The 16508-nt window shown below is 43.9% G+C and overlaps 1 protein-coding gene across 2 annotated transcripts in view; it reads right to left on the reverse strand.

The window, feature by feature from the left end:
* The window catches only part of cux1b (cut-like homeobox 1b), a 68252-nt gene that overhangs the window by 38088 nt on the left and 13656 nt on the right, over positions 1-16508 (reverse strand). For both annotated transcript variants that reach the window (XM_080428167.1, XM_080428166.1), the window contains exons 2-3: positions 8324-8434; positions 3057-3104 (exon numbers count right to left, since the gene is read on the reverse strand). In XM_080428167.1, coding sequence (XP_080284293.1) covers positions 3057-3104; positions 8324-8434 — 159 coding nt within the window. The remainder of the gene's footprint in view (positions 1-3056; positions 3105-8323; positions 8435-16508) is intronic.

Raw genomic sequence — 16508 nt, forward strand, 5'->3', positions numbered from 1 at the left:
AGAGATGAGAGAGATACCACGCACACACACACGAACACTAATGCAAAGTGATCTGCTGATGGCAGTGAGAGGAGCCAGCTGTGTGTGAGTGCAGAAACGTCTGGGCCAAGGTCAGTGGTACAGCAGCTTTATATAGCCCAACATGGGAGGCAGGAAATAGGCATTTAATGTAGGACACACCCTACAGTTAGAGGCAGGTTAACAGCAGGACGAGAGCCATTAGAAGACCACCCAGGATCTACAAATACCACGGTGCCGTTCACCAACCACAACCCTTTTCAACTGAGCCCAGTGACAACTACCATTACACGGCCCCCCACACGCAGGCTTAGCCATACAAATGAACTGACACAAATGATACTTTACCAGCATCGCAGGTTTACCCATGAGAAGTGCTTGCAATTGCATGCTGTGTCCCCACCCTACCCTAAAACACACACACACACACACACACACACATACGTCAGCACCTTGTGCCACCATCCGTCAGCACTGCCTCAGTCCCCTATCTACCCATGGTGTGTGAAGGGCATCAGGCTGACCTGTGTGTGCATGCGTGTGTGTGTGTGTGTGTGTGTGTGTGTGTGTGTGTGTGTGTGTGTGTGTCTGTGTGTGTGTGCGCATGTGGCCTCAGTGGAGTCTGATAAGGGGTGGCTATGGGAAGCAGAGACTGAGGCCTCGGATAATGGAAAAGCTTATCTGATCGATGGACCAACAAGGAACACTGAACGAGTAACACACGCACATACAAAAACAAACACACACACACACACACACACACACACACACACACACACACACACACACACACACACACACACACACACACACACACACACACACACACACACACACACACACACACACACACAACCCGTTTACCAAAGCACCAAAGCCTTGTGGGAACCATACTGTTATTGGTAATTATTATGACCTGAGGACAAACACTTTTCAATGACAAAAGTTAAAAACAGAGATGCCAAGATCTCAGACTTCCTACACCAAACGTTCTTTTTTATTATCCCGTCTGGTTTGCACATTCGCATGAACCCACACACAAGCTGTCGGGTTTAAAACCCCACTTGTGTCTTACGAGTTAGCCTGGGACTCAGTCGGGGAGAGAACATGGTTTATAGGAGGGCCGTCTTGTGCCTGATCAAAGGATGGAGGGGTAAGCAAACAAAGCCAGGCTAGAATTACGTTTTCTCAGAACCGCTCATGTCGGGACACGCAGCCGCGCAGAAGAGAGCCGTCTGATTGATAGGCCACTCAGAGTCTGCAGCAGCGTATGGTATCATCTCACAATCATAAGAATGTCTCTGGGAGAGTGTCTCTGTCGACCACCCACGGGGGAGCGTCGCCATGCCGAGGGTGTGCGCGTGTGTGTGCGCGTCTAGGTGTGTCAACACGAGAACAGTGGAAACAGCTGACAAAGCCGCAATTATATCGCGACTGCTTCTATCCTCTAAATAGAACTGTGGATCATCAGCAGAACATGGTGGGACCGCTATGAATTACAGTGTTTTTACATAACCGCCAGCTGCGGCTGCTGCCTTAGCACAAGAATATGGAAAACTAACCCAAAGTCGCCATGTTAAACTGTAATATTCTATGGCCGGTGGCAAAGCAGCCCTGTCAGTATCTATTGAAATGAGTGTGTGTGTGTGTGTGTGTGTGTGTGTGTGTGTGTGTGTGTGTGTGTGTGTGTGTGTGTGTGTGTGTGTGTGTGTGTGTGTGTGTGTGTGTGTGTGTGTGTGTGTGTGTGTGTGTGCATGCAAGGGAGGCGATATTGCTTGGTTGAATGTCCACCCACTCCACCCCCAAATAGTGCCCCCAGTCTAATCCAGCCGCTTCCATGCGTCTCCTTTGACTTTTGCATATGGTAGAGGAGTCAACTGGGAATGTAAATCTTGCCGTGGCTCGAGCATTGATCAAAATGGGCCAAAATGAACGGAGGAGACAGAAGCAGATACGAGGAGAGGTGGGCAGTTTGTGTTTAAAAAAAATATCTCCAAAATGCCTTTCTAAAAGGTATGTGGAACCAAAGAACACAAACATTTTACCACATTAACCCTGACATCCCTATTTTGGGCATGTCATAATAGGCTAAAAGAATTCTAAACAATTACAAAAATGTAAAATAAGAAAATATCAGAAATGGCAAAAATATTTTAGCTGTTCACCACATTCATCAGTATATATAGGGCTTGTGTGGTTCAACTACATGAAACAAAGCGGCCATGTTATTCATTCTATCAATGTCCCCCCACCCACCCCGTTCTTTCAGAATCATGCAGCCAAGCGAATTCTGAGGGAAATAAGAGTGTTGTGATTGGCCAGAGCCAAGGTTTTGTTGTGACTTCTTTTTTTCCTTCTTCTCAGGATGCAATTTAAACACACCCCCGGGGCAACAGGACATCATGAATAGGACAGTGAGTCAAGAGCAGAGCCACACACACACACACACACACACACACACACACACACACACACACACACACACACACACACACACACACACACACACACACACACACACACACACACACACACACACACACACACACACACACACACACACACACACACACACACACACACACACACACACACACACACACACACACACACACACACACACACACAGCGAGGGGAGGGGAAATGAAGACAGTACACAGTACAATTCTAGAGTACAGTCACAAGAATGTGAAGACCATTACGGGTCAATTTCTTCACTCTCAGAGTCCAATTAACACTGATATTACTGTGGGCTTTCTTCACTTTACAGTGTAGAGAGGGACAGGACAGGAGGAGATAGGAGGAGTGAAGAGAGAAGGGGAAAAGGGGGGAGGTGAAGGTGGAGGACCAGGAGAGGGGATTTAGGAGGGGATTTAAGATGGCAGAGGTGGAAGGAGGGGAGCAGTGAAGGGTACTGGGGGCGGGGGCTCAAACGGTCAATGAATGTCAACCAGGCCTTGCCACTGCATTGTTTGAACGCTCTATTTGAGCTGGCAAGTATATCACTCTGTCAATAATACACACAATTACACACTCACCTCTCCTTGGAAGCTCTTGAGCAAGGGAGCAACCTGTTTCCGTAGATCCTGAAAACGAGAGCAGAGAGAGAGGGAATAAGGTGAGGGCCATTTAGTATACACACAGCGGGTGGAAACAACGAAGGTCAGTGCTTCATTTAGTGTTTAATGCTCAAAGTCGTGCGCCGGAAATAGCCGCTCTATTGAGCTTGTAGATCGGCTATCTTTGGTGCGCGACTCCTTCCTATGGAAAAGTATAAACTGGGCTTAACGTACACCACCGATATGCAGAAGAACAACGTGATGTCATGAACTGAACATACACAAGCAGAAATCTGAGTGTTCATTTAACTCCGAGTGTACATTCTGTTAAATTAACAGTCAGGATTTTACTGTGATAAGGAAAACAAACTCAAGATGTACAACATAAATAAAACATTCCACAGTACAGTAAACATATATATATATATATAGGTTAAAAATACATATAGGTTATAAATTATGGACATTTAAATATGCATTAGAAAAGGGGTACATAACAATGCCAATCACAATTCCTGCAAGCAGCGAGGAAGCTCACCATCTGTGAGCTCTCTTACTTCTAGGAAGAGACAAATCCATGACGCCTAAAGATTTTATCTAGGCTATATCATGCTCTAAAACACATCGGAAGACGGCGGAAGCCATATTGGCCCGTTTCAGTGAATAATGAGTGGTGCGTGAGTCACTGAAGAACACAAGGGTACGAGAGGACAGCCAGCTTTGTGCCCCGAGGTGCTCTTAGAGACTGTTCTGGATGGAAACAGGTGCAGCACCACCTGGGCTACCCAGGAGCACCACTAGTGTGCGTTTTTTGTTCGCGCACGAGTCTTGCGTGTGTGTGTGCGTACGCAAGAGTAGAAAAAGAGCAAGAATGATAGTAGGCGTATGCCGATTGTGAATGCAAATTATAGCCATACACAAGGTTTTTTCACTACAAAGCAATTCCTTTCGTCCCCAAAGTCCCATTGCATGACTGTCCTGTGCGAGTCAGTGGCTTTCGTATTAGATAGCCAGTGGAGTATGTATCAAGGGAACATGCAAATCACAAACAGTGTCTGTTAGCTGAGCCTACGTCCTAAGGAACTGAACTGAAGCGTATTGTTTCAAGCGCTGCAAGAATAGGACATTCTGTACAGATACACAACGGATCCGCACACCTCCTGGACAAATGCACGCACACACGACGCAAGTCAGCGACCAAAAATAAGAGCAACTGCCTACGCTTGTCTGCGTGTGTGCATGTGAGAATCAGCACCGTTAACCACTTAAAACCCTACATCCTTTGTACGCCAAATGGTGAAAATAGCCAATCTACAAACTAAAAAAACATTGCAACACTTTTTCACCGAATGTTCACCTATAAATGACATGCCCAGAATAGGGACGCTAGGGTTCAAGTGGTTAACCACTTGAACCCCAGCATCCATATTCTGTGGGGAACATTAACCAAAAATATCAGATCTATTGTTGGGTTGTAGACGGACAGGAAAACAAAAATGCTAAACAGAGTATCTGACCCGGGTGCAGTGTCTGGACGGAGGCCTAATCTCAGGCTTGTCCAGACAGGTCGCTTGTCTAGGGCTGAGGACAGGTCACGACCTCACTGACCCCTCTCCATTGTTACCTCATCAGGGGTCGCCATGGCCGTTTGTCTGGGCCAATTCAATATTCTCCCCCCCACTATAGATAATGACCCACAAGCCCCCTTTCTCTGTCTCTCCCTTTCTCACACGCATTCATGATCAGCGTGCGCATAAAACATCCACATTTGCCACAACGATATTAGCTTTGTGATTGGCCTCCAGCGTTTGTTCTAACCTTATTTGGATTAACAGTTTAGTATCTGTTGTAAGAAGGTATTATTTGTTTGTTTTATTTGCCTTGCGATGAGCGTCAGTGGAGGTTTCACTCTTTTGACAGTCAAGTTCAAGCGCAATGTGTCCAGTTGTGTCCAATAAAAATACAATTTTGAAAAGGTTCTATAATTCACATCGTATCGCTTTAATTCACTGTTGACCTGAAAAGCAATTCCTATAGCTATTTTTTCCAATTCGTTTTTTTGCCTAAATTTTGTCAAAGTTTTAGTTACCCTATCAACAACCTTGACAAGTTCTCGCTCTCTGTGTCTCTCTCTCGCTCTCTCTCTCTCTCATAATGTGTTATGGCTGGCTCCTCCTCCTCTAAACACCAAGGTCTAAACCCCATAGTCTCCTTGGATCCCCTCCCCCCTCCAGTTCCAAAGATTTATGACCGTATAACACAACAATGCATGCAGACACCACCACGGACAATATGTGTGTATGTGTGTGTGTGCACAGTGAAGGAAGGGGGTTGTGGGGGGGGATCAGACAGCGGGAGATGGATGGCTTGTGTGTGAGCTGCCGGCAGACAGCAGACAACCCAGCCTGAGGAATCCTCCAGGGAGTATGGAACTCCCATTCGCTGTCTGTCTGCCCTGCAGCTAAACACACACACACACACACACACACACACACACACACACACGTGCACACACGCACGTACACACACAGAGTTGTTTTACTACCACTGCCCCTGGCCAGCAATCTTTGGGACATTTTACAACCAATCCAAACCCTTGCCGCTAGAACACACGTTGTAGCAGATTCTGGCTAAACAAAAAAAAGAAATTAAGCTCTCAATGAATAATTCAAAGACGTGCAATCTAAAATTCTACACTGTGTGTCAGTTCTAATGAATTATAAAAACTTTGTTTTCACGCTGCATTTCTTTGCACTACTTTCAAAGCGCAACAAAGCCTGTATGCGCACGTGTGTGCGAGTGTGTGTGCGCGTGTGTGACTGCGTTATTATGCAGACCTTGAGTGCGGTTCATGCTAGGTAGAGCTCAGTAGACTAGACAGAGTAGACGTGAGGGCTAGTCTCCCGGTTGCTGAATAATGGATCAGAAGACGGACTCCCGTTCAGACTAATGTGGTCTGATCTGATGTGACTGTGATCTCTGCTGACTGGCCTGGACCACGGAGAGGCTGACAGGATGGATGCTCTTTCTACAGGCCGCTCAGCAGGACTTCCACAATGCAACACGCAACCATACACAAACACACAAACACACGCCTTCGCTAACGCGCCCAGACAAGCAGAGAAGGTTGTTTTCATGGAGGGGGAAAAAAAACCCAGTAAACATTAACCCATTAACACATTGCATGCCAGTCGCGTAGATCTACGCGAACCTATTTAAAGCCGCAGCGTGCCAGTCGCGTAGATCTACGCGAACCACCGATTCCCATTGAAATTGCCCCTGGTGCACTTCCCCCCCCCCCCCCCCCCCCCCCAGGTGCACTTTCGCTGGCCGTTTCTCACAGATCCGCTGTGTGTTTAGAACCAAATGAACGCGCACTTTTAACTTATTTAGCGAGGTCTGTGGCGACATGAAAAAAACAAAAAAACTACAATAAAACGCTGGCACTGGTGAGTACATTATGAGATTAAACTCTGGCATGGAATGTGTTAAGACCTGAGGCCGATTCTAAAAATGTTTTCTAAATCCAAAACATTTTTGAACAAAGAAATAAAAATAAAAAAAATTCACGATTTTCAAAAATAGCAGATCTACAAGCTCATAGCGCGGCACTCGGTGCCGCGCTATGAGCTTGTATATCTGCTATTTTTGAATAGCCAAAGAAATCTAAAAAGACGTGTCCTCGGTCTTAGTGGGTTAAGAACAAAAAAAAAATAAGATGAATTTAGAAATTCGTACGTGCACTTGTGGACGTTAAAGAGTTTTAGTGCCGATTCTCTATTGAGCCTTTTAAGCTCCTGTAATGAAGCCTGTCGCTCTTGCTGGCCTGGCTTGGATTCCTCCTCCGCATACCAGGGAGATGCCAGGGGCCACACAGACGCCAGCGGAGCCTTCCTAAATCACAGCCTTGTTACACTGATGAATGTGTGTCCTGCTCTCTGTGATCTAGGCCTATCTGCCTATGTGTGCGAGTGAGAGAAAAAGAGTGTGTGTGTGTGTGTGTGTGTGTGTGTGTGTGTGTGTGTGTGTGTGTGTGTGTGTGTGTGTGTGTGTGTGTGTGTGTGTGCGCGTGTGTTTTCTCTGCAGAGTAAAATCCTGAGTGTTAATTTAACTTGTGATGTGCAAGTTAACCAAGGGTGCACAAGTTTACCACGGGTTACACTCTTGGAGTGGCAAATTGATAAATTAACAGTGGTTTAGTGTGTGCACCTCTGTATTTATCTCTGTGTGTGTGTGTGTGTGTGTGTGTGTGTGTGTGTGTGTGTGTGTGTGTGTGTGTGTGTGTGTGTGTGTGTGTGTGTGTGTGTGTGTGTGTGTGTGTGTGTGTGTGTGTGTGTGTCATCTGTACCTCCCAGTAAGTCCAGAATGTCGTGCCAGTCAGGTATGCACTACTGCTTTTCAGATGAGATTATAGGCAAATGTGTACGGTGCAGTGAAATTAGAGTCGTTTTGTATGGGAGTATAGTTTTCCTCCGGCGCGTTAAGGGTGGGCTATGCTAAAGTCAATAGACAGAATCCTAATCCTGTGGTAAATATAATAGGCCCGCTGTCTACTCCATGGAGAGTTGACAATTTCCTAGCTACGGTGGACTCCGTTCATACATAATTCATGCCACCATCAATAATTCACCATGGTGACATTACCAATAATAACACAACAATGCTTTGTTTTTACCCGTGCGGTTTAAAAATGAGTGGGTTGCCTTGGTAACAGAGATGAAACAAATATTCCCAGGAGGAGGAATGGGAACAGAGGAACCGGACACAATTCCCTCCTGATCCCACTTAGCAGTGTTGTCACACTTGCACCGTCTCTCTTACCGCCTTCCACGTCTCTCTTTCTCTCTCTCTCGCTCACTCACTCACACAGACACAAACACACAAACGTGCACACACGCTCTGTTCACATAAAAAAAACTAGGTCACATAATACAAACTCCTGGGGGGTTTACTGTTTTGTCTCTTTAGGATTTCAGAGAAACTAATGGAGGACTATTTTGGGAGTGAGAACTGCATCTCTGTGTGTTGTTGAAGTCCTCCTGTGCTTTCCACAGTGAATATTCACGGTCAGATTTATGAGAAAGACACCAGTATGAATACCGAGGCAGATTAGCAAGGGCAGAAAATCCTACTGTGTGCACACCATCCTAGGTGTGTGTGTGCGTGTGCGTGCGTGCGTGCGTGCGTGCGTGCGTGCGTGCGTGCGTGCGTGCGTGCGTGCGTGCGTGCGTGTGTGATCTTCCTACCTCTGGAGTGTTCTTCTTGAACTCGCGGCTGAGGTCGATGAGTGTCTTCCTGGACTGTTCACTTTCATCCTGTCTGTTGGCTAGCTGTGTGGCGGTGGCATCTAGTTCTTTCTGCAACACAAACACATGCATTGGTTAACTTTCATCATTATTAATGATTAGTAGTAGTACTATTATCGTTGTCTTTTGTTTTACCCAAACCAAGAATACAGAGCTGTAAAACATAAGATCCGAAATTCCGAATGGACAGAAGAACATTCTGCATGACCAGGGACTAACACTGTGGCAGCATGGGCTTACAACAGAACCGCGACGTCAACCCCGCGCCAAGGAAAACCCTGCTGTACCAGTATTAGCTTGGTCTCCCACCAGTACAAGCAACATTAGAGCAACGAGCCTACAGTATAATCCTTTACTCAGTCACAGCTCTCTGGATGCAAACATAATGTACTCGAGACCTCACACACACACACACACACACACAGAGAGAGATCAGAACAATTCATAAGTGTTTGCCCCAGCGCCCCAGCCCACGTAACAACAATATAACAGCAGCATCAACAGTAACGGACGGTGTTGCCAAGGCAGAGGCAGAAACCCTAGTTTATCCCTCTCCATTTTACATTGTTATTAATAGCTGTTTATGGGAGTTGTTCCAGATGATGGGCCGAGCGCTGACATTAACAAGACATCCAGGCCTTGTAAAGATAGGACCTCTCCTGTTGAGTGTGTGCAAGCGGCGCTGGATTACATTGGTGTTGGATTTGTTCAGACTGCAGGCGAATCCAATTCGTTTCTCAAATACGATCTTTAGGACCGACTGTCCACACCGTTTATTTGCAAGTCATCAGATCGGATTTGCGTTTTCAGACATACTTGCACAACCAATCTGCATTTGTTGCTGTGGAAATGGCATCAACTACATAGGCGTGAGTAATGCTTCATTTATTCTCCGCCGTACAATTATGGGTTTGCTCGCCGACAGTAGCCAATCTACAAGCTCACAATGGGTTGTGAGCTTGTAGATAGGCTATTTTCAGTGAGTGAGTGTCACACAACAAAGTATAAAGTCTTTACTCTTAAGCCACTTTCACCAATGAACTCAGGGAATCGGGTTGGGACATCGTCCAGAGTTGCCCTAATATGATCTATCACATATGTAGCACACAACAGGAGAATGTCAGTGTCACACGTGTTCCCACATCACTGTAGTGTAAATTGTCCATTTGATTAAGCAAGTGGCAGGGTCTGGGTAGACGTACATGTTAGCTCCTCCCAATTAACAGTGTGAGAGTGTGAAAGAGAGACGCTTTTTGGTATTATTAAATATTAATTTCCTTCCACATAACATGACATATGTGAAAATACAATTTGAAATATGTATAGGAATTTAATTGTTTGACATGCAGTCTCCCATTGAAAAAAGTTCAATCAAACCGTTTGAATTGAATTTGTAAGTGTATTTCACATGCTCAAATGTTTATAATAAGGGTACAAAGGGGGATACAGGAATACAGCAGTACATTTTATGCATACAAATAAATAAATGAATGAGTGTTCATCTGAAACTTTAGATGACAACTACTAATATCAATGGTAAAGATATTGAACTTCCGTAATCAATAGGGAAACATTTCTAAAACTCAAACAACTCCCATTTCCTAACATAAGAAATGATGACAACCAGCTACAAACTTAATTTTCCTCGAAACGAGTTGTCCTCCGAGCTAAATAAATATCATTGGTTTCCATGTACAGACGAGTGCGCAGGGACCGTCTGAAATTAAAATGAGGTTGTATCTCGTTGTCAACATTACCAACAGTAGGAGAGAGGCATCGTTTGTGTTTTAACAATGTTTTGCTTACAGGCAAATTAATGACGGAAGTTTGAATCTGTGAATATTTCCAACTCAAACACTACAACTAATAATGAAAACTACAAATGAATGAACTGAAATGTTTTCACTGATGGAATCTCCTAGCACCTCGGCGGGGCTTCTCTCTCCTTGACAATAGAAGCGCCATCAACACGCCCATTCGCTTGACGTAAATTCAACGGACAATAACCTGGTCCATTCATACATTGAGCAGTTTTGGGCTGCATCAGACATCAGGAAGCATCGAGCTGGAAGCGTCAAGTCCTTTGCGTGTTGGGTCCTAGCCGTGCTAGTGAGTCGGACATTTGTATTCACACATACCAGTTAATGATAATTTTACGGTTGAAGTGCATGTGTGTCATTCTCCCACTCTGGATTTGAGGTAATCGTGTATTGAGTGATATAAAAGACAGTTTGATATCTGATATGAGTGGCCAGAGCGTCTAGACCGAGACATATCTCGATAAATCCACCTATGAATGTGGTTCAAATCTGATCCGCCAAAATCAGTTACCGTGTGTTTTGTTGCTTTGATCAAAGCAATCCAATTACAATCTGGATACGGCAAAAATCGGATTTGGGCTGAACAACATCGGCTTAAGATACTTCCACTCCCAATCATCAGTACTATCCTCCCTTTCAGTTCGCCCCCCCCCACACACACACCCCTCATCTCCCTCCCTTTGAGACGGCCCACCCCTGAGAGTGATTAAATGCTGCTGAAGGACCGTTATGCTAACTAACACACTAATCATTTAATACACACATTACCCACAGGGGCCCCTGTGGCCCAGTCTGCTGACAAGGTCCCAAACCACATACACACACACGCACGTATGCATGCAACTAACTCCCATACACACACACACACACACACACACACACACACACACACACACACACACACACACACACACACACACACACACACACACACACACACACACATACATACAACACACCCCTCTCTGAAGAAATGTTGAGATTAAGTAAGCTGCTAATTAGGCTAGCTTTTTCCCCATAACTTGTATTCCCTGAACATCATCAATATTGTTTTATCCATATGCAGTGATGGGACGTAGGGATGTATGCATAGATAGATGTATAAATGTATAGATAGATTAACAGTGAACAAATAAATAAATCCTCACTCACTCGCTTATATGCCAACTGGTGCCTTTCTCTGCCCACAGAGCAGTTGATGGAGCACACTGTCTGCCCATGGCCAAGGAGCAGCTGTAGTCACACTTAGTGAACTCGAGCATGAGTTGCAATGCACATGCGACAGTAGATAAAAGAGGAACAGCCAAATATGGCTGGTTATTTTTAAAATAAAAGGCAATGAATTGATTATTTTTATTCCCCATTTATGAGTTGTGGGAAACAAATTAAACCACGACATTACACTGCGCATAGTAGTGCACTACTACTACAGTTGAAGCTGGCTATTAAGGCTGCACAATAAGGAGAATATATGCAGTTAAAGGGATTCTAGGTAACTTGAAGCCTAAATTAAAAAAATATTTATATATATATATTTTGCATGTTTTCCCTTCTATCAGCCACTATATAATGATGCTGGGGTGTTTTCCTGCATTTAAACACAGTCCTTTTCTGAAATCCGTATTTTCCCTATTATTTATGTTTTGACATCCGGGTGTCCGGGACTGTCCGGGACGTAAATGAAATGAAGTGCATGTGCGTCCGTGTCCGTGTGAACTGTCCTATCAGCGTTCCTCGCTCAATGTTCTGTGATCGACAGCGAAGGTTGGCCAATCAGGTGGCGAGTTCGAGTGAAACCGAATGGAACCGAGTGCAGCCGACAAAAATGGAACGAGCCGCCATTTTTTCTGCGCGCTGTTTTTGGTTTTAAAATGCCCTCAAACTTTTTTGAGGCACGGAATTTACTTTTAAGATATCGTTTGGATAGAATTTAGTTGTTTAACTTCATATATGTGGTCAATTTATCATGACAGAGCCTATAAAAATTCAGAGAACCGGCAGGGGCGGGCAGTGACACGTATGTATCCGAATAAAGCAACCTATTTTCGGCATAGCCCCTTCAAAAGTCCCCTTGCGTCATAGTGCTGGCGGTGGGGAAAATAAGCTGCTGATTGGCTGAAGGGGAACGAACTGCTGATTGGCTGAAGGGGTTGTCAGTCAACGGTACTATTCCAGCCCAGCTCTGTTTGACAACAGTTTTTTTTATTTTTGTTGATCTCTGAAGTTGCCTAGAACCCCTTTAAGCATGTCGGATTGGATACTGTGAGTGATGGCGATATGAGATAGCACTATGTTTCACCGGACAGGAGTGTTTGTGTACCGCAGGGTTGCTCTGTGGTTTTGGTGTGTTGAGCTTGTCTCTATCCAGACACCAGCACTCCTTTTGGAAGCTACTTGACCGTCTCCATCACAAATACACAGTTTGAGTTTGGTAAAGTAATGAAAAATACCTCCTCCAACTGCTCTGGATGCCTGGAAATCACTGTTGCAGGTCCCCCAGCAGAGAACATTTCACCATAGTGTTATTATAGTATACATTTTCTTGATATTAACTTGCTAATTAAATAGATTGCATTGAATTCAATGCTATGTGTTTTCAGCTTGTCCTGGTCAATGTCTGCGTAGCAAACGGTGCTAAGCTGGCATTGGATGATCGCATTTTGGGGCGGGGCTTAGCGAAGGGTCTATTTCTGGTTTTCCGGTACAGGCCACCTTTCTTATATTGAGGGAGGAATTCATTAGCATAACTAAATGAAAAAGTGGTAAAAAGCAACAAACAAAAAATGTGTGCATCTGGCGCACGTAAACATTGGTAAACAAAAACCAGCAGACAATCTGACATACTGTGCATGGTCCAAAGCGGAAGTACTTCTGTCATGTTTGTGAATGAGGTCCATTCAACTGCTTTCTGGCTTTATGAAATTCTGACATTCTCGCATCACTGGCATGTGTGTAACTGTTTATTGTGGAAAATCATATCACAATGATGATAAAGGTAAAATATGATACATATTGCAGCCATACTGGCCATCAGCAGCAACAAGGATAATGTTAGGCATCCTAAAAATCTAACCATGTTGTGCATTCTCAACAGTATGTACAATACACATATGTAACTACGGCTAATTAGTGACAAAAACTGCAACGTCACAACAACAGGAAAATGCTTCTCAATGTTTTAGGATCTGACATGGAGGAAAGCTTGGGCTCATAATTTCTATTGGAACAATCCTAATACTATATTGGTTCTATGACTGCCTCAATATTCTGGACATTACCTGCACATTTGTGCTCTTGCCAAGGTACACCAGTGCTGCTGCCTGGCTACACAAGCTACATCTTATTAGTTAATAAGAACAGCATTGAAGCATTAATTAAGCATTAAAGATTTGTTCTTAATTTGTTTTGCCCGGTTAAATAAAGGTTATAATAACTGCCTGGTTGGTTGATTGACTGATTCATTTAGGTTAATTACAGTAACATGTTCCGCTCTAGTATTGCAGAGAATGGGAACAGTCTATTATGTATTGTACAGTATATGAGACCATGTAGAGAGGTTTGCAATGCTATATACTTGCACTAACAAAACGTCCTTGGCTTGGTTTACTGGACTGGCCCCAAATAAGCAGCCCCTGTCCTCGTTCGTTTGGTTGTCTGGTCAGATGTAAAGACTATTGGAACAGATTGCCAACACTCCCTAGAGAAATTGCAACACTCACTGACTCGGCCAAGAAGTCTCTCACACGCTCTCAAATGCACAAAACACATGAACATGCACACGCATGTGTGCACACATGTAGACACACACAGTGAAGCCCCTTCTACAATGTACTCTGCACTGAAAATTAACCCATGTAAAAACTTGACAAGCAATGTAAATGGCAGAAATAATGTGCAAAAACATGTAACCCAAGAATATTAGTGAAGTGGACGCCACTACACATGAGGAATGAACTAAAATCCCACAGGAATGCTGCTAGAAGCTGGTTCCTGGCTATGCATCGTTTGCAGCAGGTCATAATAGCACCCATAAAAGGGTGCTCTGCTAAGTATTAAAGACACTTGTCATGAACAGTTTGAATAATTCTGCAAGACACTGCAATAGTCATTCAAATTTTGTGTTGAACTTGAAGAAACCACTCATAATATTAGTTGTAATATGTGTAATATGTGTTCAACTATTATTAAAATGTAATAACTTTTATAATTTATTTCAAACAGTTGACAGCTTGTGAATTTTGCCAATAAACCGGATTTGCAGTGGTGTTTGAATAAATTTGGGTGCAACCGTATATATATATATATATATATATATATATATATACACATACATACACACACAATCACCACCGCTGCTACAACTTCATCCTTGGGGAAACTCTACTAAGTAACCGATTAAAAGACGTAGTGAAATAACATTTTCCGTCATTTTACTTAGAAGTTTCAGTCTGAGATGGCCTCGGAACCAATCAGAAGGTTCCATCCCTTCAGGCTAAGGCACGGTGGAATCTCACTCACGTGGAGCGCAGTGCTAGTGTGGAATGTGTTTGTATGTGCAGAATGCTGGTTACCAAGTTGCTTATTTCTAACCTAAAATGTCATCACGTGCACGTTTTCGTTCACAGGAAGTAATTCAGATTGGCCTTTTATGGACTTTTGATAAAAAAAAAGACAAAACAAATAATTGGCCCATCTATTGTTAGGTATGTTCATATTATGACCATGGATATGCTCTAATACGTCTAACGTATTTTTCATTTCACTCGGTCTTTAACCGTTTAAAGACGTCATGAAATGGCTTTTTTGCTCATATTATTTTTAAGTATCAGTCTGAAACGGAAGCCTGTGTGTGTCTCAACCAATCACAGCCTCAGCCGAAGGTCCTGTTCCCTTGGGCTATGGGAGCTCCTGCAGACAGAAGGCTAATATTTGTAGCATGTAGCTTGCACAGTCCGACAGAGAGAGAGGGGGCAGTGTGAAGCAATCACATTGCTTATTTCTAACCTAAAATGCAAGGCATCTAATTGTTAGCTCCAGTACGTCCATATTATGACCAGGGGCATGCTCTAAAAGTGTGAAAAACGTATTTTCCTTTCATTACGTTTTTAAATCCATACCCCTTGTACAAGTTACTTTGCAGCAGGCCTAATACAGGTTTTGCATGTAGATGTAGGATCCCGGAAGGATGAGGACCTCACAGGAAGACCGTTATACTTCGCTCTTAATACTGATGGAGTAACTCTCTCTGCTCCACCACTGAAGTAACAATACCAATCACTGACAGCGTTCACAGGCAACAAATCCCATTATACTTCACCATCAGATCCGTGGTGAGCCTGCATACTGTCGACTACATCAATGTGTATGTTCCTCTACTCTCATGAAATTCATGCCACGTGTGCATGTGCAGACAGAGAGAGAGGGCCCTCTATCCGACTAATTCACTCTAATTACTCTAATGAGCCACAGGTGATGATACATGAGATTGATTAATTAAGAAGGAGGCTCCAATCAGGCGTGACTGATTATGGTGATCACATCCAGGGCGGGCTAAATGAGATAACAGGAGACGGGTGTGCTTTAATTGAGGTATCAAAAACTTGTGGTGGAATTCCTCGTTCCCTCCCCCCATCGCCGATGCAGAGATAGATAGGCTGCGAGGAGTGACAACAAAAAAAGTGTTGTTGTGTATACAACATTAAGCTAATCTGATAGCCTCCACCGGCTGCCAAGGTGAGTGGGAGAGAGGACAGAAGACCACACACGAGTTTAGCCACCTTACATTACAGCGGGGCATTTGATAGATGAGAGAACACATCTATTAGCTGCTCTGTTTGAGTCATCAAGCAGAGTAATCTACTATGTCCCTTTAATCTATAATACACAATGTGTTTAACCCACTATTCAATGCATGTAAGAGTCTAGGGAGCATACCAAATACATAATTCCTCCAGCCCTGCATGTGTTCCCTCAACCCTAACTCTAAACTGAGGGAACATAGGATTATTAATCCAAAAGAAGGAATAGCTCTCTTAAACTCAACACAAAAAGATAGGCAAAATTAATTCAGCTCTGTGTTGTAGTAAGAACACCAAATTAGTAATGACAGAATGGGCTAATTTGTGAAAATGAAACGTCTGTGTGCACTGCAGAATGAGAGGCTTTTTTTCTTCATAGCCCCTGCCTGCACTCAGCGGCGTGACACAAATGCTGTCGAACGGATGAAGTTTCCGTCTTTCCAGTGCGGTCCCTAATCTCCCCCTTTATCTCCGACAAGTCTGAAGCTGTTATGTGGTTATGATAGT

Source organism: Gymnoscopelus braueri (assembly GCF_963280865.1).
Source record: "Gymnoscopelus braueri genome assembly, chromosome: 5".
Taxonomy (NCBI): domain Eukaryota; kingdom Metazoa; phylum Chordata; class Actinopteri; order Myctophiformes; family Myctophidae; genus Gymnoscopelus; species Gymnoscopelus braueri.